The sequence below is a fragment of the Suncus etruscus genome, chromosome 19, assembly GCF_024139225.1.
Source record: "Suncus etruscus isolate mSunEtr1 chromosome 19, mSunEtr1.pri.cur, whole genome shotgun sequence".
NCBI classification, from domain to species: Eukaryota; Metazoa; Chordata; class Mammalia; order Eulipotyphla; family Soricidae; genus Suncus; species Suncus etruscus.
This window is the reverse complement of record NC_064866.1, coordinates 3,461,554-3,488,631: the sequence shown is the minus strand read 5'-3', so window position 1 is coordinate 3,488,631 and position 27,078 is coordinate 3,461,554. Positions and strand designations below refer to the sequence as shown.

Sequence of the window (27,078 nt, the reverse complement as noted above, 5' to 3'; positions counted from 1 at the left end):
AGCTATGTCTAAACTCACGGAAACCCTCCAAAAGGTCTACTCTTTTCATCTGTGATCTTGAACACGCCACTGGTTCTATACCCCGTTCACCTTCTCTTGTCACTCCCCCGCAAAGAAATGAGGCTTCCTTTCTTACTGTGTCCCTAGTAATCTCGTTTCTGAGATTTCTCACTTTCTACTTCAGATATCTGGTTGCTGATACATTTAACCTCCCACTAGAGTCGTGAGATCTGCTCATTACCTCAGATAATGAACAAAAGTGGAAGATGTTTTTGTCCTCTCATTTTTTTTTAACCATTATCTTAACATTACTTTTATTCTTATTTAGTTAAGATACTAAGTTCAGCAGAAATGTATCTAGAAAGGCTCTGTGTACAAGCATTAACTAGGTAACACTTCATACTGAAGGGGAGCATCCTAGATGCATTTGCTGCACTGCTGACCATCTGATGCGTGTGCATCTTCCAACAAGGTTACTGCTCCTTAGAAGCACCTGATTCTATGGTACTACTTAGGTAAACCTCCTTTCGAAGGCTTTCATCAACGTCAGTACCTAGAGACAAGCCTTGTAAGATCTTAATTATTATCTAGTTTTTAAAAAGTTGCTTGATTATTTCATGCATGGAACTCCAATTAGCAGATCCACCCAAAATGGAAAGGAAAGAATTTTAATTCTGATTCTGAGGATGGAGAATAAAAGCAGCATTACTCCTTGCCCTGTTAATAAGGATCTCCAGCCCCACCCCTCCCTTCCAATCGAGACAGCAGCTTCAAAGATCCCTCTGAGTCATAAAACTATTGACTGGTTAAAGTTCTTTGTTGAAGATGTTAAGTGGGCGGCTGGCTCATTATGCTGGACTACTTGAAGAACATATCTGCAGTTTGTAATGGCATTACAGATTATATTTTGGACTCGTCTTGACAATATGTAAAAGGCCCATTCTCCCTCTTTAAAAAATTCTATCTCAGAAGGTAAAAGGGAATACCCTCATCCCTGAGCAAAGACGGGGAAAAAAAAATCACAGGTACTTTTGTTAATAGAAGCTACTGCAAAGGATTTGGCTGCCTTTAAGATATTTTCTGAGAATATCTGTAAATCAGAATAGGTATGAGTTGCTCTCAGAGGCTTTCCTGAAAAACATATATGGTAATGTGAGTAGTTGCTCTTCAAAAATGTTATTTAACTGTACACTCAAGCGTCTTCCATCTTGAAACTGGATAATAACTCTACAAAAAAGTTTATGAGATATAAATCTATTGCAAAAGAAGGGACTCTTTAAAAAATGATGCTAAATTGTGGGAGAAGGAAAACAGAATGGGGAGAACTTTAACTGACAAAGTGAAGACGAGACAGGACAAAGTTTTCACTATGAACTGGATATTACCATTCGTTCAGGGGCTACTTGTTCTGTTTACAATCTTCACTCACACTTACAAATCAAATGCTGAAAAACTAAGAATTAAGAGTGACTCAAACTACTTTAACTCTTTCAAGGAGTAAATAACAGGAAACAGTTCGATTTCTTAATCAAGGGGTGCTATAATTTCAAGGCATCTTAATATAATTCATTTAACCCTAAAGCAATTGTGCAAGAAGCAAAATCTTATAAAAGGAAAAACAATAAAGGACAACTTTCTCCAGGGGCCAAAAGACAAGATTGTTGCAATACAGCAATTAACCTTCACTTACTGGAGTCTTGTTTAAAAGGCCATCAAAAATCTCAGATTACTGAAATCATGTTACCAACAAAAGGAATGTTGATTAGATAGAGTCCAGGACCTTCCCAAAGGGCTGCCTTCTTTGGAGAAATTTCAGACTGGTGCTAACACAGATAATTCCACCCCCCACCCCCCCACCCCACCCCCAAATCTCACTGATGGCTCCGTGAGAAAATGAGAATGCCTCAGTCAGTTTTAAAATGTAAAAACTGGGAGGGAGAGGGAAAGAAAACAAAACAAAATGAAAACAATCTACTGTTCCCTAAGATATATGGCTTAGCACCCAGAGAAAGCCTCTGCACCCCCAAAGAAACTTTCTACCAAGGGTTAAGCGTCGTAAAATGAGGTGTATGTAGCCTTTCACTTTCAGGACACCTTTTCTTGGAAAGTCTTGAGAGACAGAAGTTCTGCTTGGATTCTAACACACGTCTCTGTGAGCTCAGCCTCCTGAAAACATACACCCGCTGGATTCTAGCTTCTCTTCTCCTTTGCCGGCGACTGGATCCAATACTTCACAGCCACCAGAATCGCACATACACTATAAACATGATGAAAAACACAGCTACTGCTGCCAGTTTGGCGTAAGTGGAACGCATGTTCAAGTACTTCGCATCCTGGCGGTATTTCTTGGACAGACTAGACAAATTGTTAGCCTTTGAATCCAATGCTGTCAAAGGAAAAAAAAAAAAAGGAAAGCATTAATTAGTTCCTGGAAGCGCTTTATCAAAGAAGACATACAAATAACCAAAGAGGGTTATGCCATTTTGGTCGCTTACTGTACCGAACCACCATTAAGCTTTAATGGTTTTCATTTGAACGGTAAGACGGAGACCTCCAGGATCTTGAAGCAATGTAAAACCACAATAGATTTCAAAAATGATTTGAGCAAATTATGTTCAAATTTGTAAGGTTGTCTGTAGAGTGAGGTGGTTAGTAATTTGGGACTCGGGCCCCAAATTTCAGCTGTACTAGCCTTCTGACAATGGTCACATTTAGTCCCTTGCCATCCAGTTTCTTCATCAATAATATGGAGTTGATAACACTAGTTTATCATAGGATTACAGGTATGTGAGAATGTCAGGCGAGGACAATATATCTGCTGAGCACTTGATAAGGATCAGCTCTTAGTAGTCATTTTCATAATTAAATTATCCTTATTATCTGATTTCTAAGTCATAGTCACAAACTATTCTTTCATATTTTCAAAATGACAGTGTATTAAAATTCAGGTTCAAAAAAAATCCATGGATTAGACAGTAAATTCCAAGGGATATTTTTGTGGGGCGGATGGGGGGACACACCTATGGTGCTTAGAGCTTACTCATAACTCTGAACTCAGGAATTACTCCTGGAAGGGCTCACGGATCAATTAGCCAAATACAAGGCAAGAACCCTAATCACTGAACTATTATTCCAACCTTAAATACTGAACTTTATCTCGTCAAAGCTACCCTATTTTTAGGACTCCTTTCAGAAAAAAGGTCATCATGAAAGTAAAGTTATAAAAACTGACACTGGAAAGAAAGTTGAATTGTGCATTTTTTGAAACAATTTTTTCCCTTAAAGTGGCATTTGTAAGTCATTTTATTAATTCATTTCTTTATAATTAACTGAACACTTAAGAGAAACAGACACAAATTAGGCAGGGTTCACTTACAGGGCATATTTAAGTAACAAACCCAAATTCTTAGGTTGATACAAATAAATTCTTAGCGTGCAAACTTTTCATTGCTTTACATTTTCTAAAAAGTGCATTTCACAACTTAAACTTGTTCCTTGGAAAATACTTTTGGAATATTTGAAATTGCATAACAGAGACTGGTTTGGATTGAGAAATGTGGCATTACTTAGTAACAGGCAAGCTGCTCTCACTAGCAACTTGTGCTAAAGAAAAAAATGCCCAACTTAACTGTGAAAAAATACAGAGAGAGTGAATTGTGACCGCAAATAATCTTTCAGACCAATCTATGAAAAGGAACAGTCCATTAGACAGAGATCATTAAATATTTTTTAATTATTGTGTCCATGACTATATCTCCAGTAGATGTCTAGAATAAGGCCTGGCAGCCAGATATCTGTAAGAACCTGCTGAGAATAACTGAGCAAAGAAAACACCTATCAGTGGCCAACAAGACTAGCAATAAGACAGTCAGTAGGGTGCTTGCTTTGCATGTGGCTGACCCAGGTACAATCCCTGGCACCTCATATGATCTCCTAAGGCTACAGGAATCATCCTTGAGCAAAGAACTCAGAATAAGCTCTGTGCACTGGCAGATGTGGCCCCAAAACACACCAAAAAAAAAAAAAAAAAAAGAACCTATTATTAGGTCTTATAATAGTTAAAAATATTCTCTACATAGAAAACAGTGAAACCTGTGATATACAAATAAAGCTTGCTTAAATAAGTCAGTTAGCAAATATCTACATACTAGATACCATGCAAAGTCCTAGACTCAAGCATAAAGATCAATGCACACAAAATTTGCTTGACTTAGCTAACATCTCTGTCCACCCCAGAGCAATTTACTGCATGGTGGGGTGACTATTATAAGTGAACAAAACAAACCTAGTGACTTATGAACAAATAGACATATATTATACAGTTTTAAAGAAAGATGGGGGAGCATGATTTAAGCAAAAAGAACCCATACAAACTATCATTTTGACCTTAAGTGTATGTAGACTAGCTCCAAAACTAAAAATTTGTAAAAGACACACACACACACACACACACACACACACACACACACACACACACACACACACACACACACACACAAAATAGATTCTTACTGTGAAGAAGCTTAAAGAAAAAAGCTTTCTTTGGGATTTGCTGTTCTTGTTGTTGTCTTTAAATATGATCTGTACAAACACACTTTCTCCTTAAAATACATTCCTTAGGAGCGAAGGCAATAAATAGTACAGTAGGTAGGGCATTTGCCTTGCAAGACGCTGACCTGGGTTTGATACCTAGCACCCTTTATGGTCCCCAGGCCCCACCACAAGTGATCCCTGAATGCAAAGTCAGGAGTAAGCCTTGAACAGCCCAAAACAAAACAAAAGCTAAATACATATTCTTTTATGATCTAGCTAAATTCAAGACCTTGTTCCTGGTTTTTTCACAGTTCATCTTCTTCCCTCTATGTTCTTATAGATAATTATCTATACACCTACATAAATTGCCAAACATTCAAACATTAAACATCTCTTGCGGGCAAGAGATCAAAATATTACTCCGTGCTAGCAAATGTGACTTTTAGAGCAAGCCAGTTAACTATTCAAGTCTCTGCATCTTTATCTATAAAACTGGTCTACTACTATCCATTTGGTAGAAAACTAATCCAAGAATAAAATATGATATATGCAAATAACCCTTAGTATACTGCCTAGCAAACAAAGCACTCAATTGATAAATGTTCCCTTATGTGACATATTACATGTTCCCCCAGGGGTCCTCAAATTTTTTAAACAGGGGCCAGTTCACTGTCCCTCAGACCACTGGAGGGTCTGACTATAGTAAAAACAAAACTTATGAACGAATTCTTTTTTTTTTTTTTTTTTTTTTTTTGGTTTTTGGGCCACACCCGGCGGTGCTCAGGGGTTACTCCTGGCTGTCTGCTCAGAAATAGCTCCTAGCAGGCACGGGGGACCATATGGGACACCGGGATTCAAACCAACCACCTTTGGTCCTGGATTGGCTGCTTGCAAGGCAAATGCCACTGTGCTATCTCTCCGGGCCCTTATGAACAAATTCTTATGCACACTGCATAGATCTTATTTTGCAATGAAGAAACAAACCAGATACAAATACAATATGTGGCCCGCGGGCCATTGTTTGAGGACCACTGCTACACGTTTCCTATATTCTTAATCAGATGAAATTACTGAAGGATAGGAATATACTTCATTTTCTTTTCTTTTCTTTTTTCTTTTTTGGTTTTTGGGCTACACCCGGCCGGTGCTCAGGGGTTACTCCTGGCTGTCTGCTCAGAAATAGCTCCTGGCAGGCACGGGGGACCATATGGGACACCGGGATTCGAACCAACCACCTTTGGTCCTGGATTGGCTGCTTGCAAGGCAAACACTGCTGTGCTATCTCTTTGGGCCCATGGATATACTTCATTTTCAATTGCATATCAGCTTTATCTGAGCATTAGAGGGGGATTTTTTACATGCTTTATAAATTCAAAAATATATTGATTTAGAATTTAAGAAAAATTCCTATGCTTTATCCAGGTAGAAAAAAAAATTGATAAAAATGTAGATTCATTCAGCCACATATGATTTTGGAAGAGTATAATGTTGTATTCTGGGATATCTGCTGACTACTCATATAAAGGTTGAAATTGAAATTCATAATAAAAATCAGTTTACTTGTGAAATAAATTCCAAGAATCATTACTGTGAGAGAAATAAAAGAAGTATATAAAATAGTACTGAAAATGTCCAGGATGGTAAGAAAGATGACCTGGCTGAGGAGGAATGTTTGAGAACTAGAGAGAAATGAGAAACATTTGTACTGTCCTTCTCTTTTATGATAGAGAACACAATGTCCTGAACATTATATGACTCAATCTAGGACAGTGGGTAGGTACTTATTGTGCACATGGCCAACCCAGGTTTGATCCCTATATCCCTAAAGGGGTTTTGATCCCCTTTGGTTCTCAGAGCTCTGTCAGGAGTGATCCCTGAGCATTACCAGATGTAGCCCCAAAACAATACAAATAACCGAAAAAAACCCAGCAAAACTCTCAATAAAATATAAGTTGATAACAACTGGATCTTCTCTTGCAGTCACGAATTTTAGTTTTTAAGGAGAGGAATGCCTTGTTTTGGGGCTAGAGAAATAGCACACAGCAGGCAGAATGTTTTCCTTGCCTGAAGCCAACAGGGGTTTAATCCCCAACATCCCATATGGTCCCCTGAGTATAGATAACCAGTAGTGATTCCTAAGTGCAGAGGCAGGAATAACCTCTGAGGCATCTCTGGATGTAACCCCAAAAACCCTAGACCAGGGGTCTCAAACTCAATTTACCTGGGGGCCACAGGAGGCAAAGTCAGGGTGATCCTTGAGTGCAAAGTCAGTAGTAAGCCTTGAACATTGGGGGGGTGTGACCCAAACAACTAAAACAAAACAAAACAAAAAAAGATTCCTCTAGGGCAGGGCCCCAAAATGTTGTACGGAGGGCCATGAATTTGAGACCCCTGCGGCCTAGACTAATAATGACAATCATGCTGTTTCACAACATTTGTTCTGGAAAAATCTCTTATTTTGTAATGGCTTCAATTGCAAGAAATCTGTGGCAATTTTCTTCTCATATTTTTAGGTCTTTAACTAATGTGGCTCTGTAAGTACTTATTAACTTCTAAAAATATCTCAGAAACAATGTTGTTTCTATTATAGATGAGACCTTTACAATGGTCCTCCTCAACAAAAAAGGAGTCATGAGGGGCCTTGAACAGTACCAGGTGTGGTCCCACAACAACAGCAAAATAAAACAAGACAATAACAATAAAAGATACTAGAAGCTAAGCACTATAACGCATTTTTAAAAAAAAATAATTGTTAGCAGTCCTAGATAGATCACGATGACATAAACAGTTTATCCGCAATAAACTATCCTTGCCTAAGGGATGGGGCATTTCTTCCTTCGAGACTCTCAACGCATTTAGTACCTGACAGTGCTTCTCCCCGCTGCAACACTTCTTCGATGTTGGCCACCATGATCCGCTGCACATCTTGTAATTCGGTGTTGATGGAGCCCAGGTTTCTTCGAGCACGGCTATCAATGTAGAGCTTCTTGGTTTTCTGAATGTAGGTATCTAGGATAGTTTAAAAGTGACTATTAATATCTTCTTTTAAACCCATCTTTTCTTACTGATGCAGACCAAAGGAAGTTCTGAATTTAATCCTTATTTTGTTTGTTTTGGTTTTGAGGCCAAATCCGGAGGTGCTCAGGGGTTCCTCCTGGCTCTGCGCTCAGAAATCGCTCCTGGCAGGCTCGGGGGACCATATGGGATGCTGGGATTGAAGTCGGGTCAGCTGCATGCAAGGCGCCTTACCACTGTGCTCTCTCTCTGGCCCCATGCACTGTCCATTGTTAATTAAACTTAGATACTGAACTTTGAATCGCCAATTCTTCATTTGTGAGTTTCAACATACTAAATGACTACTACAGAAGTAGAGGGCCATACAACAAAAATAAGTCTTCTATGAATTACAAGAATCTGCTCTAAGACTCTAAGAGAGGGGCTGGCAAGACGGCTAAAAGATGACGACATGATTTGCTCACAGAAGTTTCAGGTTTGCTCCTCAGCATTGCATGGTTCTCTGAATCCTGTCAGTAGTGGTTCTGAGAACCACTAATCTATAAGCACTGCCAGGCGTGGCTGTCAAACCAAACCAGAAAAACCCAAACCAGATAGTGGTGTAGTCTGATATCTGTTGTGACTTCCTCTGCTTACCATATGTAGGACCCACTTAACCCAATCTGATCAATGACGAGTCTTTCTATAATTCCAGTATCCATAAATCTAGTAAAATTTAAAAAAGTATATGACCTTAGTCTACTAAGAAAAAACCCACCATTTTTCAAAATTCCAGATTTTATTGATCTCCTTAAAAATGAGATTTAAAGCGAAAATCTCCATGAATGTGCATACAAATGTGTGTTATGAAAGAACTCAGCTGTTGGAGCTGGAGTGATAGTACAGAGGTAGGGCATTTGCCTTGCACACAGGTGACCCTGGACTCACTCAGGTTGATCCCGGCATCCCATATGGCTCTCCAAACCTGCCAGGAGCGATTTCTGAATGCAGAGCCAGGAGTAACCCCTGACCACCACGAGGTGTGTCTCTCTCCCACCCACACACCCCCGCCCCCCAGAACTCAGCTGTTCACATGTCAATTAAGTAGATATTTGGGCACAGTTCTCATCACACACAACCTAAGAAAGAATAGAAATAACAAAAAGGTCAAAGAACAAAAGCTCTATGGGGAAAAGATCAGAGAAAATTATGAGCTGAAAGCCTCAACTCATTTGAAAGCAAAGACAATATGGAAAAAGAGCAAGAACCCAAACTATCAGCAAGCAAATGTGCTTAAAGGCTGTTAGCATAATAGAGAGAGGGAAGACATCCAAACTTACCGAACTCAATAAAGGAATATGGTCTCGAGACGGTCGGCACCTTCTTCCCATGCTGTTCATCAAACTCCGAGTGCAAGTCTTCTAGGTAGGCAAAAGCCAGCTTTTTCGGGAAGGCCGCTTCACACAAAACCAAGTAACACACCCCCTGCTCAATAATGTAGCTGAGGAGGAAGAAAAACAAAAACAAGGAAAAGGTTGTTCATAGACAAACAATTTCTCCAAAGCTGAAGCAGATTCTTTGCACCATTCAAATAATTCTTCTAGCTTCACTTCTTTGAAACAAGCTATATGAGAAAAGCAATTTCTGTTTTGTTTTGGTTTGGTTTTTGGTTTTTGGGCCACACCCGGCAGTGCTCAGGGGTTACTCCTGGCTGCCTGCTCAGAAACAGCTCCTGGCAGGCACAGGGGACCCTATGGGACACCGAGATTCAAACCAACCACCTTAGGTCCTGGATCGGCTGCTTGCAAGGCAAACTTGCTGTGCTATCTCTCCGGGCCCGAGAAAAGCAATTTGTAATGGTGAGGAACATATATAGTACTGGGTGCTGGGGATTAAAATCAAGAGTCAGCAGGATGCAAAGCAAACACCTTAACATCTTACCTGCTCCCCAGTGCCACACTCCTTGCAACTTTAAAAAGCAGTAGAAATACAAATTATTTTTTTTGTTATTGTTGTTTTTTCTTTTCTTGTGTGCTTTGTTTTTATTTCAGGACCACGGTTATTGTTTGGTTGTTGTCTTTATTGCTGTGGTGCTTTTCAGGTTGTTTCGTTTGGGTTTTTTTGGTATGGTTTTTATGTTTTTCTTCCTTTTTCCCTTTCTTCTCTTAAATTAATTTTTACAGCCTCTAGGAGGACTCCTCCCATTCCTTTCTTGTTTGAAAGGACACAGAGGGGACCACTTATACTAGCAGCCCAGGGGTCAAAGGAGGGGGATATGGGATACAGGATGCATGCTGGGAACAAGAGTGGAGAGAGGACAGCACTGGTGGTGGGAATGCCCCTGATTCAATGTCACTATGTACCTAAAATATTACTGTGAAAGATTTGTAATCCACTTTGGTCAAAATAAAAATTATTTAATTAAAAAAAAACAGTAGAAGTAGATTTTGGTAGATATTTAAAAGTTAGAAGTTAATGTCACAATGTTTATTGGGTACAGATACTAAAGATTTCATAATAATATTCTTCTCCAATCTCCAGAGTATACGTGGGAACATACTTAATCACAAAACTGACTTCCTTTTGCAAGAACTAGTTCCCTGACTCTCTGGAAGAAGCTAGATGATGCTTCAGATATTCTTGGAGAGAGGTTAAGCTACTGTATGGTGTTCCAATATCTTTTAACTCACAGGAGTCTTTATTTTTATTAAAAACTACTCAGAAGAGTAACAGAGCAAACATTAGAAGAGGTTCCTTAGTTTAAAGGCCCAAAGCATTCCATATACCCATATCTATGCTCTTCCTATATAGATCCTAGGTAACCTAGAACTCCACAGAGTATCAATTTTTTGAGGAGGGGAGAGAGAGGGTTGTTTTGGGGTTCTACCTGTTGACACTCAGAGACTATTCCTGGCTCTGTGATCAGGAACTGATTTTGGTGGTGACTGAGGAACAATATGTGACATGAAGTAACTGAACCAGGGATGACTGCATACAAGACAAGGACCTCAACCACCTAACTCTTTATTTAATCTCTAGGCCTTATTTCAAATCTATTAAGAGGAGGCAATTAGGAGGAAGAGAAAGGAGGGAAGGGGAGGAGAGAAGAGGGAAAATGGTGTGGGGAGAGAGAGGGAAAGAGAAGGAACAGATAAGGAAGAAAGGATGATGGAAGGGTAGAGAAGGAAGGAAGGCAGAAGGGAAGGAAGTGTGGAGAGAAAGGGAGGGAAATAGAGCAAATAATCACTTTTGAATTGTTACAATTCTGCTACCTGTTACAAGTCTGTATCCAGACTTTTTTGTTCTTGCTTGGGCACTAGAATTAACAGTCTCCTTGACTCGAGTCTAAACTTTCAGTTTTATTCCTAAAAAGTAAATAACTTTGCTTAATATCTCCAGGGGTCTCTTAGTATCTATAAAATAAATCTGTCTGTCTGTCTGTCTGTCTGTCTGTCTGTCTGTCTGTCTATCTATCTATCTATCTATCTATCTATCTATCTATCTATCTATCTATCTATCTATCTATCTCTATCCCTACCTACCTACCTACCTACCTACCTACCTACCTACCTACCTACCTACCTACCTACCTACCTACCTATCTATCTATCTATCTATCTATCTATCTATCTATCTATCTATCTATCTATTTCTATCCCTACCTACTTACCTACCTACCTACCTATAAAACTTTAGTACCTATCTACCTACCTACCTACCTATAAAAGTTTAGTACCTACCTACCTACCTACCTACCTACCTACCTACCTACCTACCTACCTACCTACCTACCTACCTACCTATAAAACTTTAGTACCTAAAAAACATATGTAGCAACCCAAACACTATTGTTATCAGTCTTTTTTGTTTGTTTGTTTTGTTTTGTTTTGTTTTTTGGGTCACACCCGGCAGCGCTCAGGGGTTCCTCCTGGCTCTATGCTCAGAAATTGCTCCTGGCAGGCTCGGGGGACCCTATGGGATGCCGGGATTCGAACCACCGTCCTTATGCATGCAAAGCAAATGCCTCACCTCCATGCTATCTCTCCGGCCCGATTGTTATCAGTCTTAACACATCATACCATTCTCTAAAAACAAGCTGGGTTCTCTCACATTCCTACAACTTCCTGTGAAAATTTTCCTTATTTTTCCTCCCTCTCTACCCTTTCCTCAAACTGACCTCCTGCAAACGAGTAACTACAGATCACTGTTTGCAAAGCAGTTCATTTAGATACCCATTACTGCACACGTTGCTCTAATTTGTCACTACGTGTAGTTATTGGTGTGTCTCTCTCTACTAATAGGATAAGCTCATTAAAAGGTAGTCATTAAAATATAAGACTTAATATATAGTCTAGCCGAAATAAGTCTTTAATAAATACCTTGTGGATGAAAGGATTAGATAAGATTATAGAGCTATAGGATCAAACAGTATCTTTCAATTCCAAATAGCTTTCTAGGTCTTTGGTTTCCCCAATCCACATCAAAAAGTATACTACATAATTAAATAGCTATGTTCTTTTCTTTTTTTTTTTTTTTTTTTTTTTTTGTGGTTTTTTGGTCACACCCGGCAGTGCTCAGGGGCCACTCCTGGCTCCATGCTCAGAAATTGCTCCCGGCAGGCACGGGGGACCATATGGGACGCCGGGATTCGAACCGATGACCTTCTGCATGAAAGGCAAACGCCTTATCTCCATGCTATCTCTCCGGCCCCAGCTATGTTCTTTTCTATAAATATTTTTCTAGATCCTGGCAAGGTGTGGGGGGGTCATATGGAGTTCCAGGGTTTAAATCCATGTTGGCCACCATGTTCATGGCAAGCACCCTACCTGATATACTCTACCTGATGTAGCTCTAGCCCCCACTTGTTTTGGTTTGGTTTTTTTTTTTGGGGGGGGGGGCAATATCCAGTGATGCTCAGTGGTTACTCCTGGCTAGGCACTCAGAAATCACTCCTTTTAGCCCCATTTTTTTTTTTTTTGGTTTTTCAGGCCACACCTGTTTGATGCTCAGGGGTTACTCCTGGCTAAGCGCTCAGAAATTGCCCCTGGCTTGGGGGGACGCCAGGGGTTTGAACCGTGATCTTTCCTTGGCTAGCACTTGCAAGGCAGACACCTTACCTCTTGCGCCACCTCGCGCCGGCCCCATTAGCCCCATTTTTATATGGTTTTCTATGAATATGCTTTTTTTTCTCTTAAAATTAGAGAGGAAGTTCTTCCTAAGTCATTATAATCTCAGTACAAAATGTCTAAGACAGAAAGGATTATTTAGTTAAATCTTTGGTGATTTCCTCTGATTATCTTGTCCTCTTTGCTGGAATTTATCCGACTTTATCACAATCAGATCTGATATATTTAAACATTCAATAACAATTATTTCTAGATAATTTCTAAGTCCCTTATTTCTCTTCTTCCATACAATCAGTGACTGAGTTGTCTTTTATAGACAACCTTTTTTAACTTAACTTTTTAACTTTTTACTGTAAGACACTAATTTGTCTTTTATAATTTCTTCTTTTCTAAATAATTAAACTTAATGACTAGCTATTTTTTCTGAATCTGGGAATAATATTGATATAGATCAATTTTCTTAAAATCCTCAAAAAAAGTAAGGAAATCATGTATTTTCCCTAACTTATAGAGAAAATTGAGACCCAGAAAACTTTATGGTAATTGATTATGATAATTGCTTAATTTATGGTAATATTGTTAGTAAATGTTGGCTACAGGTGTACGACAACAAGGGTAGGTCCTAAAGCAAAAACTGAATTATTGTATGATGGAGGGAGCATTCACTAGATAAATGATTCAATAAAGCACTCACTAGTGAAATTACTGTGTGCAAGTTGAAAAGCAAGCCAAGGTTTCAGTTTAGATGCAAGGAAGTTATTTCCATGAATAATTTTTGGAAATCATCTCTATTTATTAAAAAAATTGTTTTTCCTCTTACACTGCTATATGCTATTTATTATGCTGACTATATTTCATAATGTAACAATGGTAAACGAATTGCAATTATACTCACTGAAAAGTCATGGCACCAGCTTCCAAGGTACATCTATTGGGAGACTGCTCATTTAACTTTCGAAAGAGTTGCTTAGCTTGACTCTGGTATTGCTGAAGGTCCCGGCCAGACTGGAAAAAGACAACCGCATTTAAGAATTTTCATGGCTAAGGGCCAGAGAGATAGCATGGAGGTAAGGCGTTTGCCTTTCATGCAGAAGGTCATTGATTCGAATGCCGGCATCCCATATGGTCCCCTGAGCCTGCCAGGAGCGATTTCTGAGCGAGGAGTCAGGAGTAACCCCTGAGCGCTGCCGGGTGTGTCCCAAAAACCAAAAAATAAAATAAGAATTTTCATGGCTAAAGAAACTGTGGTAATACACATCTAAAAATAAAAGTAACATTCAGATAAAATTACAGGCAATATTTTCCTAGTTAGTTCCTTAATAATTTTACAATTAAAAAAATTTTTTTTTTGTTTTTGGGCCACATCCAGTGACGCTCAGGGGTTACTTTTGGTTATGTGCTCAGAAATCACTCCTGGCTTGGGGGACCTTATGGGAAGCCAGGGGACAAACCACAGTCCACCCTAGGTTAGTGTGTGCAAGGCAAATTGCCCTACCGCTTGCACCACTGCTCCAGCCCCAAAATTATTTTCTTAATTAAGTACCATTATTTGCAAAGTTGTTCATAATAGTTTCAGGCATACAACATTCTAACTCCAATCCCAGCAGCAACAGCAATTTCTCTCCATCTATGTGTCCAATTTCCCTACTGAACCACCTTATCTCTTTCACAGGCACATTTTTAAGTTTGGTTATTGGAGTTTGTGTCTCATGCTTACAGTGTTCTTGTCTTGGCTCCCGGGTTTACAAAAAAAAAATATATATACATCAAACCCTTTCACCACTGAAGTGCCTGAGGCCCTGGCTCCTATAACCTCCCTTTTGCCTCTTCTTACTTTCCCTGTCAATTTCTTTCTTCCCAGTCTTTCTTATTCCTATAACCTAGGATGAAATGTAATTTAGGTATTGGTAATTTAATTAACATTTTCTGTACCTAAAATGTTGCCTTTCACTTATTGAAAAATATTTTATTTAAGATCATCTATAAGGTGTGAGAAATGTTAAATATTCTTTAGCTTATACTGCTAAAGAATATTTAACATTTCTCACACCTTATAGATGATCTTAAATACAAAAAAATTTTAAACTCAGCCTGGTAAAATGGTGTGGCAAGCATTGCCTGTGAATATTTTACTAACATAATACTATCACATAAACTCAGAATTTTCTTTTAAATAGTTATTCAGGAAATTAACGTGTAAAAGTACCCTACGTGTGTTATCTGGTAACGGTACTTTTGCCAACCATTAAAGTACAGAAAATATATTATTAGTAAAAAAAAATTGTAAATTATGTGTGAAGAATGATAAAGATTAAAACAAAATCACAGGTCATGAAAAATATTCTATACAATGAACTAATGAGTTAAGAGTAAAATTGAGGCTGGAGAGATAGCATGGAGGTAAGGCATTTATTTGCCTTGCATGCAGAAGGTCGGTGGTTCGAATCCCGGCATCCCATAGGGTCCCCCGTGCCTGCCAGGAGCAATTTCTGAGCATAGAGCCAGGAGTAACCCTTGAGCACTGCCAGGTGTGACCCAAAATCCAAAAATAAATAAATAAATGGAATAAAAGCAAGGGGCTGGAGAGAACATAGTGGTAGGGCATTTGCCTTGCAAGCAACCTACCCAAAACAGATGGTGGTTCGAATCCTGGCATCCCATGTGATCCCCCATGCCTGCCAGAAGTGATTTCTGAGCATAGATCAGGAGTAACCCCTGAGCGATGCCTGGTGTGACCCATAAATCAAAAAAAAAAAAAGAAAAGTAAAATCAAAGCAGCAATAATAAAGTCATTTAAGTAGCAGAAAACTAAAATGTGCATATAAAAAATTCTAAGCTGTATTTAAAATGGATGGTGAGTGGAAATTTCAAAAGTAACCCATGGTGTTAAGCAGAAGTCAGTAGAGTAGCAACCTGTAGGTTTTTCTTGTTGAACACTGCCCTTAAGACAATGATTTGTTATAATTTGAGAAATATTTCTGTATTAATACAACATACTATGTCCTAAACTATATTATAGTAATATGATATATTGACATTGTTACAAATACTGCCAGTACACACACACATTCCTTCTCCCTACCATACCTTGTCTTCCAGTACAGTGAATACTATTCCATGCACAATATCCTACATTACTAAATTTGATAGTACTTGCCATCTTTTTGCTTCACCAATGCCATTACATGGCATTTAAAAAGTGATACTGCAAAAGTTGATAAAGAGGAGTAAATAATGCTGGAAATACTACTAAAATGCAAAGAGATACTACACAGACAAAAGGCTTTTAACCTTTTTTCAAATTACAGTCATGTGAGATGCTAAAAATAATTAAACATACCAAATTTAAGCCCCCAAACCAATTAAGTGAATCTCAGTTGTTAAAATCAGATACTAATTATAAAATAAACACCACAGCAGGCAGTAAATATAGAATTATCAGCTAACAGCAAGTGTTTAAAAAGAACTAGCTAAACGCCAGAGGATGTGGTTCAGTGACAAAGTACAAGCCTAGAATACAAGAGATCAGCTTTAAATCCCCTGTACAGAAAAAAAGGGTTAAAAAAAAAAAAGGGAGAGGGGCAGAAGCGGTGGCGCAAGTGGCAAGGCATCTGCTTTGCGAGCACTAGCCTAGGACGAACTGTGGTTTGATCCCCTGGCGTCCTATATGGTCCCCCAAGTCAGGAGCGAATTCTGAGTGCATAGCCAGGAGTAACCCCTGAGCATCAATGGGTGTGGGCGAAAAGCCAAAAAAAGGGGAAGAAATTGTCAGTACATGTGAATACTATTGTAAACATTCCACCTATACTATAATACAATATATTTTTAAGAGGTAGTGGTAGGGTGTGATAGCCACTTTGGTGGTGATGCAATAACTTTGTACACCATAGCTGGGGAAAATGTTAATACTATTGTATTATGCTGTCTACACTACAATAAAAAATTTTTTTAGTAACTGGAACAGAGACAAAGGGAAAAAGCTACAGTAAAATAACAGGGAATAAGAGTGTTACACAACCACTGATTTTGTAAGAAATACAGTAAACACCCCCCAAAAATAACAACCAAATCACTACAAAGAATTATAACTAAAAGCATGTTGCAATTTTTAAAAATTGTAAAGAACAAAGTGATTTTCAATGTAAGACATTAAGGAGCTGTCTATTACAGATATCCTAACATGTCCATAAATATATTACAAGCTGGTTCAAATATTCCGAGAACACAACACCGGCACACTCTAGCAGTATGCATTAGAATTTACGAAATTTGGCATATGTAAACCAACAATTCCACATATTTGAAAACACGTGTATATCATATGTGTTTTTAAAGGCCAGAAGAAATGGCCAAAGGATTAGGGCATAGGCTTTGTATGTAGAAACTTTAAGTTCAATCCCTAACATCAAGTAATCCCTTGATCACTACTAGATATAACATACAAAGTAAAAAACAAACAAACAAACATGGAGATGGCACATATTTCTACAATGGAATACCATGTGGCCATTAATATGCTGTTGTGTAACATCTGATATGAGAAGATATTCCTCATATTCACAATACCAAATGAAATATATTATGTAGGATAATCTTGCATTACGTATTATTATTTACTAAACACAGCTTAATGTTATATGTCAACATTAATATCATACTGGAATTGTTAAAAGTCACCAGAAGTATTTTGGTTTTATTTGTGCATAGTGAATATATTACAATAAGAAAAGATCAATTTTGTAATGGGAAAAATTCCATTCATCCATTCCTTTTTTTTTTTTTGGTTTTTGGGCCACACCCAGTGGTGCTCAGGGGTTACTCCTGGCTGTCTGCTCAGAAATAGCTCCTGACAGGCACGGGGGACCATATGGGACACCTGGATTCGAACCAACCACCTTTGGTCCTGGATCGGCTGCTTGCAAGGCAAACGCCACTTGTGCTATCTCTCCGGGCCCCATTCATCCATTCCTATTTATTATATCTGTCTACTGACCCGAAGGATGTTACAATTTTAGTCTAAGAACTGTAAGGAAAAAACAAACAGAATTAAAAAAGAGTCTTCAGAAATAGGACTTGGAGAGATGAGACAGGGGTTAATTAAGGTGTGTTTGCTGCATATACAGCAGACCCAATTTAGGTTTCTGAGACCATATATATTTCCCTGAGCATAGAGTCTGAAAACAGCTAGGTATGACCCGAAAACAAAGTTCAAAAAGTGAGCAATTAACTTAATTCTGTCAAAATGTTCCTATCTGATTTCTATCAGATTCTAAACATTTTATATTGAATTTTCAACAAACTTATATAAGAAACTTTACAACTTACACTATAAGGCCTTATCATATACATATTATAGAAAGAGAATCTCAATATTTTTCCTACGACGACATACAAATAGTCAACAGGTACCTAATTGATGTTCAACATAACTACCATCAGGGAGATGCAAAATGAATAATATAGTGTAGTGATTACATTTTGGAAATTTATCTAAAGATAATGAAAACACTAACCTGAAAAGCTATATGCACCACATGTTTACTGTAGTATATTTTACAATAAACAAGATAAGATAGAATGAAAATGTCCTGTGATCAGAGGATGATCCCTGAATAAAGAAAATGTAATATACATATATAATCGAATGATATTAAATTATAAAAAGGAAAAATTTCCAATTATAACATGGATGGACCTAAAACAGGAAACTGAGTGAAATAAATCGAACAGCGAAAGACAATACCGAATGATCTCCCTTTTAAGCGCAATCTAAAAACAAATTTTAGAAAATATAGCTACTGGATGCAGAGTCTGAACTTAGTGCATGCCAGAGACAAGGGGTGGGTAGACAAAATAGGTAAATGGGTAAAGATGGTTTAACGAAAAAATTTTAGTCATAAAATAAATAATCACCGGGACTTATTCCATTGTGACTGTGATTAGTAATAGTGTACTGGACATATGAAAGATAGTAACAGGATAAATCTCAAATGTAATCCTAAGGGGAAAACTTTTAACTGTGGTGATGGTGTTACTGTGATCACTTCGTAATCCATGAGTTTCTTAATTGGCCTAAAATGACTGCTTTCTCGGTTGATTCCAATAAAGACAAATTTTAAAAATTATTATGTCCATTTCCTATTTAAGAAGTCAAACTTGCTTAGGATTTAAGGCCAACATGTGAGGAGATAACTAGGATTTGAACCAAGACAGGAGAGTTCTAAAATCCATGGTCTACTTCTACAACAAAATTGTCAGTGACAATGGATCCACCTTCTGAGTGAAGCCCTAGCATTTTAATATCTACTAGGAAATGGTTGAAAAACCAACGGACAACAACAGCTAGATTTCACAAATGACAGATAGTTAGCCAACATAGAGAAAACAGTTAGATTAGAGATCCTAATTCTGTTTTCAACTTCCTGTAGCTCAAATGAAGGTCTCTACTAGTAATTTAATAAAAAAAAAAAAAAAAAAGGATATTTGGACAAATTCTGATAGTAAACTGAGGTCCCCTGATAGCACGTTTAATATTTGATTTTATAAATAAAGGATAGCAATCTGTCACATAATCACAATACTTTTGATTGCAGTTACCTACATTTACAAAACAACTAGTTGTATCAAAGGCTATCTTGGTTTCTACAAGAATGTTTAGCCAAGCTCTTATCATTTTAAATTCCTGCTGAACTCAGCTGGCCAAAGACCAACATCACTAAGAAGCAATCATCTTCCTCTAAAATCAATTACAATAAGATAATGAATCAACCGGACTGGGGGAGTTTGGCAGGAGTTTTAGCAACCCAACATACAGCTTTCTTGGAGCTGGTTCCCCAATACCTACTTGGTCAAATTGAATAACTTTCTTTAAATCCAAAGAGCTGGGACAAAATGAAAGAAAATACAATTCTTTCAAGCTAGAACGGGAAGATAGATGAAGAACGTAGAAGCATCTGAAATGGGCCGGAGCGATATCTCAGCGGTAGAGCCGACCAGGACAGACCCTGGTTCGATCCCCAGTGTCCCCTAGGGTCCTCTGTCCCTGCCAGGAGTGATTTCTGAGCATAGAGCCAGGAGTAACCCCTGAGTGCCGAAGGGTGTGACCCCCAAAGAAACAAATAAATAAGTAAAACTAAAACATCTGAAATGGAGAAACATGTTGGTAAAAAAGAAAAGCAAGGTTTATCTCTTCACTCTATTTCATTTGAAGAACTTCATCTTTAGCAACAAGGAACCTTGTGTGGGGTAGCACTTACTAAGCATGATTTTAATGATCAGCTAAGTAACTGAAAGGACAATTAACTGGCCTGGACAACTGGGGTACTCAATTATAAAACTATTTAGTGGGAATACTCATTATCTTTTTTGGGGGGAGGAGGGGAAAGCGGGTTAGATCCAGCAATGCTCAGGGCTATTTCTGACTCTGCACTAAGGACTTACTCCTCGCAGTGCTTTTGGGATCTATGGGGTACCAAGGATCAAACCCAGGCCAGACACATGCCAGGCCAATCTCCTACCTGCTTTAACTTCTAGTGCTCTGGCCTGATATTGATATGTTACGAAATTATTTCCAAACTAGGAGGCAAAGATAAATCCCTGGCTCCAGATTATAGCTAGACAAAGGCAAGAAACTGACTGGAGGAGGAGAACCACACATTTGAAAGGATGTGGGGCAGGGTCAAGCGGTCTCAGATGCAATGGTGGGGATAAAAAAGGACAAAATTAAATATCCAAGTCAAAGTCAACAACAATGGAATCAAAAGACTCAAACTTTAACAATCTAAACTTAAAATGGACCCATTATACTGGCAGGTTGGAGGTCAAAGGGTGGTGGTATGGATCCACTCTGGGAATTTTTGGGAGGCTGATGCTGATGTGGGATTGGCTGATTTGTTGTATGCTGAAACCCAACTATAAAGGACTTTGCAAATCACAATGGTTACAAAACAAACAAATGAACAAACAAAAAACAGGGCTGGTTGGGGCCACAGCAATAGCACAAGTAGGCCGTTTGCTTTGCACACAGCTGACTTGGGTTCGATCCTCAGCATCCCTTACTGGAATAACACCTGAGTACGCTGAGTGGGCTCAAAAACCAAAAAGAAAACAACAACAACAACAGGGTTTGTAAAGCTAGAAAACAAGATCAAAGTCAGAGATGGACACAGAGGCAGGCTTCTTACCAGATCCCAACTCAGTGCTTTTATTCCTCACAGTAAGATGACTTGGAAAAGATCCTCGAAAAATCCTGAACTCTCATGAGAAAAACAACTGTGACAATGGGGCCTATAACACACCATAAAACACTGTTTTCAAAGTCAGGAAGATAGCTCAAAGGGATGGAACATATGCTTTGCATATGGGAAATCTAGATTTGGCCCTCACCGCCACATGGACCCCCCAACACTGTCATCTGATTTTTAGACCCACAAAAATCAAAGCAAAGCAAAAACACTATTTTGAGGCCATCACTGAGTATTGCAATGTATTATTTATCTTGAATTCTGTAATCTACTAATGCTTTAAAATTCTGAGTATCACCTTCTTTGCTAGTCTTTCAGTGAAATGAAACAGTGACTGTTGCCATGTTTAAATTGTACTTCTAAAAAAATAAACGAAAAGAGGGAGGAATTAAATGCAGACAGGGAGGAGTGTGGGAGTGAAACCAAGGACAGTGATGGTGGGAAATGTTCATGGGTGAAGGGTGGTGTGCATTGTAAGGCTCAATCATGAACAACTTTGTAATCGTGGTGTTTATCTGGAAAAAAGCAAAAAGTCAAATAAAAGGAGGCAAACATATTAAAGTCATATAACAAGGTAAAGTACAGTATCTTGCATTAGGGTTCAATTGATTTAAGGTTCTAAATTGAGAAAAATCACTCAGTAATTTTTAATCACTGAGAAAACTAGAGACAATTTTTTTGTTTGTTTGGGGACCACAACTGGTGGCCACTCCTGGCCAAGTATGGGGGACCACAAGTGATGCTGGGGGGTGAAACTGGGCAGCAAGTACCTTACCTACTTAACTGTCTCCTCAAAACAGTGATTGTTAATCAAGGATGGTTTTATATTTAGCACTACACGCCCACCCCAGATCCCTTTCCCTGGACTTGTGGCAATGTCTGGAAATATTTTGGGTTGTCACAACTGGTGAGAGAGAGGGGAAGTGTTACATCTGGAGTATCAGAGACATAGATACTATCAGATATCCTTCAATGTACAGGATAGTCTCTCAGAACAAATAATTATTATCCAAAATGTCAACAGTGTTCAAGTTAAGAAGCCATGATGAAAAATTCAGTTATAGTACTTAGTGACTTATTAGATGTGACTTTGTGAAGCCTGAAATGTTCCTTATCACAAAAGTGAATAATAATTACCTAGGATAATATAGCTGGTGTAAAGATGGAATGCATTAGTACACTTAAAAGACGCAGTACAGTACGTGGTACGCAGCAGGCATTCTATATGTCTTCCGTATACTATTCTAATAGCCCAGAATTCATGTTACTTGTACATATTAAGTTCAGGAAAGGTTTTACAAACCAAAGTCAAAATCTTGAAAATCACTATGGAATTACCACACCCACACAAACACACATACGTTCTGACATAGCTGGTTGTGCTCAGGGCTTACTCCTGGTTCTGTACTGCAATACCACTCCTGGAAGGGCTTGGGCCATACAGGATGCAGGGGATCGAAGGTATGCTGCCTGGAGGGGAGGCAAGCAGCAAGCACCCTACCTTTTGTACTATCATTCAAGACCCTTACCAAAAAAAAATTTCTGCATGGAAATTATTTTCTTTCTTATCAAACAAATCAACCCATTTTGGTAAAGCTATTTTTGACTTGGCATTAGATTAAGAAACATACACTACAGATCAATAGAAAATTAAGGCAAAGAGGAGCTTGCTAAAATTAAAAAGGCTTTCAAATCTACTTTACATTCTTTGGAAATCAATGTAACAATACAAATGACTAGACTTCCCTGTTCTGCGAGACTACTTCTCAATCAAACACTATGTTCTTTAGATAAACTGTTTCAGACCAATTTCCTGTGTGTAAACAGATAAAACTATCCCACTATGTTCCTGCATCCATTTGAAGTTTTTCTTCTCCAGAGCAACCTTGGGAAATTCTTCACATATTAGAAGAAAAAAATTTCACAATGGGTAGGCTATATTTTTCACAAGTTTTCATCATTGCACAGGCTTTGTTTTGTGGAGTGAAAAGAAAGTCTTTCACTTTCCATGACTTGCAGCTTCATAATTTGTGTCACTATAATCCTAAAAGTGAAAGGAAATGTCCACAGAGAATTTCCACAGTCAATCTAAAAAGGCTTAGAAGAAAACAGAAGCTTTCCTTACTACTAAGGAACCAATGAGAACCTTCGATGCTATCTCCTCTGGGAAGACCTTCCCAATTTCCCAAAATCAATTTAGATATCCATTGTACCTGAACTTCCATTCCCATATTTATCATACTACACTGTAAATGCAGTTCACTTACATGTCCTTCCATGCAATTCTACAAAAGTAGCAACTGTGTCCTCTAAACCAGGGGTCTCAAACTCGTGGCCCACAGGCTGTTAGCGGCCCTCCGTACAACATTTTGTGGCCCTGCCCTAGAGGAATCTTTTTTTGTTTTGTTTTGTTTTAGTTGTTTGGGTCACACTCCCCAATGTTCAAGGCTTACTACTGACTTTGCACTCAAGGATCACCCCGACTTTGCCTCCTGTGGCCCCCACGTAAATTGAGTTTGAGACCCCTGCAAACCCTAGCAATAATAATTTCAACACATCTGATTTCATCAGTGGCGATTTATTGCTACATGAATATATATGAAAGGATAATTCCAAGAAGAAGTCTACAAATATTTCCCCCCAGAACTCATCTTTGACACTTGCCCTTTTTTATCCCCCATTAAGTTGAGAAAGTAAAACAAAACTGACCACTTCTCACAAATAACCTAAATTCAGCCCTCCTTGCTCCAGGATCCCTCAACTGTGTTTCTGAAATCTGTCTCATGAGAAACTCCCCTTGTGATGCAATATTATCAGGCACCCAGTTTTTTGATTCCTTTGCAGCTCTCGGGAGCTGCTTTTACACCGATTCCTTTTTATCTCGGAGCATCTATGAGCACAACGTTGAGGTTGTAAAAGCTGTCAGGACACAGAAATGATGAAGTGGCTGGAGGATCAGGGAATTCAATGTACCCACAAAAGGAACATCGCAAAATCCCAGAACATCTCGGGGACATTTCCTGGCATATAACTCCACAATCAGCCGGGCCTAATAAATAAATAGCAAAGAAGGGAATTGGGCCTAACCTCGAGGGCAGGTATTATTGGACTTCAGACAGGTGCCTATATGTGGCAAGATGACCTCACCCACTTTCCAAAGGTGTCAGCAGCTGGGTCAAGGATCAGGTGCGACAGACACTAAAGAGACAGCCAGGAGCTGATTTTTTTTTTCTCCCAGGGCCTGTCAGCCTAATGTTAACCCTGGTTTAAAAAAAACAAATACACATTTTAAGACATTCTGAATTGGAGAAAGTTCCCTACAGAGATCACCAGAACCTGGGTGATCACCTGTCCAAAAAATTCCTGCAAGGGGTTAGGAAAGGAGGAAGATGGATGGGGGAGCATTGGTGGTGGTGGTTGGGGGGGAAAGCTTGGCCTGATGAAGGGGGTGTGTGCATTTTATGTCAGAAACCCCATTACCAAACATGGAACTTAAATAAATTATTTTAAAAAATAAATTATTACATAAAAGAAAGAAAAGAGATATGTTGGGGAGGGCACTGGTGAAGGGAAGGGGATAATGTTCTTTTTTTTTTTTTTTTTAATAACTGAAACCCAACTACAAGTGCTGTGCTTGAATGAAGCAGAGTGCTTTACATAAAGGTATCATTAAAACATGAATAAATTAAAATAAATTGAAAATAAATAAGCATACCAGGGCTTCTGGAAATGACAAGTTTCTGCTCTGCCCAAAGCCCAAAAAGCCCACCAGAGCGGTGGAGGGTGGGTGTGGGTACCCCAAGAGGGACTACCCCCCAGGGGTGAGGTGATGTACTTGATTCAAGCAGGGTGCCTTATTTACATCAAGGTATCATTAAAAATATGACTTATATTAGAATAAATTAAAATAAATCAGAATAAATTAAAAAAATTAACAGCATCAATAAAACACATCAGGGCTTCTGCAAATGACAAGTTTCTGCTCTGCCCAAAGCCCCAAGAGCCCATCAGAGAACAGTGGTGGGGTGTGTGTGTGGGGGTGCCCCAAAAAAGAGCACCCCCTTGAAGAACCCCCCAAGGGAGCACCCTCCCAGGGGGAGCACTAATGAAGGGAAAGGAGTGGGGTATTCTTTTTTTCTTTATATTTTAAATAACTGAAACCCAACTACAAACCATGTGTATTCATTATACTTAATTCAAGCCTGCTGCTTTACATAAAGGCATCATTAAGTCACGAATACATTAGAATACATTAGAATAACTAAAAAGATCAATTCATCAATCAATAAACCAGGGTTGTACTTTTTTCTTTCTTTCTTTCTTTTTTTGATAACTGAAACCCCAACTACAAGCCATGTGTGTTCCATGGACTTAATTTAAGCCTGCTGCTTTACATAAAGGCATCATTAAGTGATGAATAAATTAACATATATTAGAATGAATTAAAAACCAACACCCCACCCCTCCATCCATCAGCCAGGGCTTCTGGAATTGACAAGTGTCTACCCCAAGAGCCCAATCAGAACGGTGTTGGGGTGTGTGGGGTGTACCCCAAGGAAAAGCAACCCCCCAAAGGGGGAGCACCCTCTGGGGAGCACTCCCACCCCCCCACCCAGGGGGAGCACCCTCCAGGGAGCACTCCCAGCGACGCCCCCCGTGGGGGTCGCACCTGTTCGTCCTCCTGCATCGAGGCGGCGAGGGGGAGCCCGTCGGCCACCCGGGCGATCATCGTGAGCAGCACCATCTTCTCTCTCTGGGGGTGTCCGGGGAGCCCGGCCACGTCGCCCGCTCGCTCCCTCCCGACGACCAACCACCAAGTCTCCGCAGGCCCGGAGTCTCCACTTCCGGTGAGCTGGCCGGAAGTGGGTATGCGTCACTTCCGGTCCTCGGGGAGAACGGCCCCCCAGCGAGAGCTGGCGCTCCGGCTCAATGAGCTTCGCGTGAGGTGGCCGGAAGTTGCGTCGTCACTTCCGGTCCGTAGGGTGAACGTGCCCCCGTCGGAACTAGCGAGAGCCGACATCTTTAGTTCCGGGAGTTTTTCGGCCTGTCCCTTTTTTGACAGCGTCTGAGGCCACGCCCACTTGGGGGCGGGGCCTGGTGCTCTGTTGGAGATGGGCGGGAGGGAGGCTGAAAGTGAATTTTTTTTTTTTAATGTAATTTTTATTTTGATCATAGTGGCTTACATATTGTTGACAATAATATTTTAGGTACATATTTACATAAAATCAGGGGGGATTCCCATCCCTAAATTGTCCTCCCTACACCTCCGTTTTTGACCTACCTCCCATTTCCTCTTCCCTCTCACCCAGAGCGTCTAGAATATGTGGTCCCCTCTGTATCTAACCTACTACTTAGTAGTCTTGCATCAGTTTGGTCTTGATGCCTCCCTGATTTCCCCCTCTAAGTGGGGGCAGGGCTAGCTAGTTCAAGTTGCGTGGTTTTGCCTGAAAAGGTGAAAATATATAAACTGGGGGTAAAAGTCTAATACCCCGAAGATGGGCAGAATCCTTCTAGAGGTTCTTATCATCGATTTGGGAAATGAGTGAGAGAAAGAATGTGAAACACTCCACCAGTACCAAAAGAAGTGTCAAATATCCAGTGAGGACTCCAGCTATATCGATAAGCACCACAAAAGACAGATAAACAAAATAAAACAAAACAAACAAAAACCAAAAACAAACAAACAAAAAAAAACACGCCGTGGTCTTGAAATAAGAAACATGGCGTAGCCCCTCTCGAAAGAAAAGGAAGAGAGAAAAGAAAAAAAGTAAATAAATAAGGATATCTGGGGACAACGATTTCAATAATCACATCCAAACAGAGAAATCGACCAAAATAGCTAGGTAAATAAAAATAATAATAACAATAATAAATGAAGGTAATATATATATACATATACATATACATATATATATAAATGTCCAAGGTTTTGTGTTTTTTTTTTCCCTTCTGCCCTGGCACAGTAAATATTGGGGTCATTCGAAAAGGAATTCACTTGCCCTATGCGATATGGGGTTTCTCCGTCTTTGGAGTATACTGTCATGGGATCAACTCTAGTCTTTGCTCAGGATCATTACTCTCCCGGTGGTGGGTTTTTTTATTTTTTATTTTATTTTTTTTTTTTGGTGTGTGGAAGACTTCTGCTCTGTCCAGGGTGATGCAATCAGAGCTCTGTGTTTAGA

General features: G+C 39.2%; 1 protein-coding gene across 1 annotated transcript; it reads right to left on the bottom strand.

Annotated features, from left to right (window-relative positions):
- Positions 1-2,046: 2,046 nt before the first annotated feature.
- SEC22B (SEC22 homolog B, vesicle trafficking protein) lies at positions 2,047-25,650 on the bottom strand. Its single transcript, XM_049765951.1, has 5 exons — positions 25,566-25,650; positions 13,549-13,658; positions 8,868-9,028; positions 7,396-7,542; positions 2,047-2,386 (listed from the first exon to the last, which is right to left on the bottom strand). The coding sequence occupies exons 1-5, from the start codon at positions 25,638-25,640 to the stop codon at positions 2,232-2,234; spliced, it is 648 nt and encodes a 215-aa protein (XP_049621908.1). The 5' UTR covers positions 25,641-25,650; the 3' UTR covers positions 2,047-2,231.
- Positions 25,651-27,078: the final 1,428 nt, after the last annotated feature.

Excerpts from the sequence above, each read along its gene's own strand:
- SEC22B (XM_049765951.1), bottom strand. The coding sequence starts at position 25,640 with ATGGTGCTGCTCACGATGATCGCCCGGGTGGCCGACGGGCTCCCCCTC. Across the intron at positions 9,029-13,548 it reads GCTGGTGCCATGACTTTTCA|CTACATTATTGAGCAGGGGG; the intron begins GTGAGTATAATT and ends CTTCCTCCTCAG. Across the intron at positions 2,387-7,395 it reads GCGGGGAGAAGCACTGTCAG|CATTGGATTCAAAGGCTAAC; the intron begins GTACTAAATGCG and ends TTCCTTTGACAG.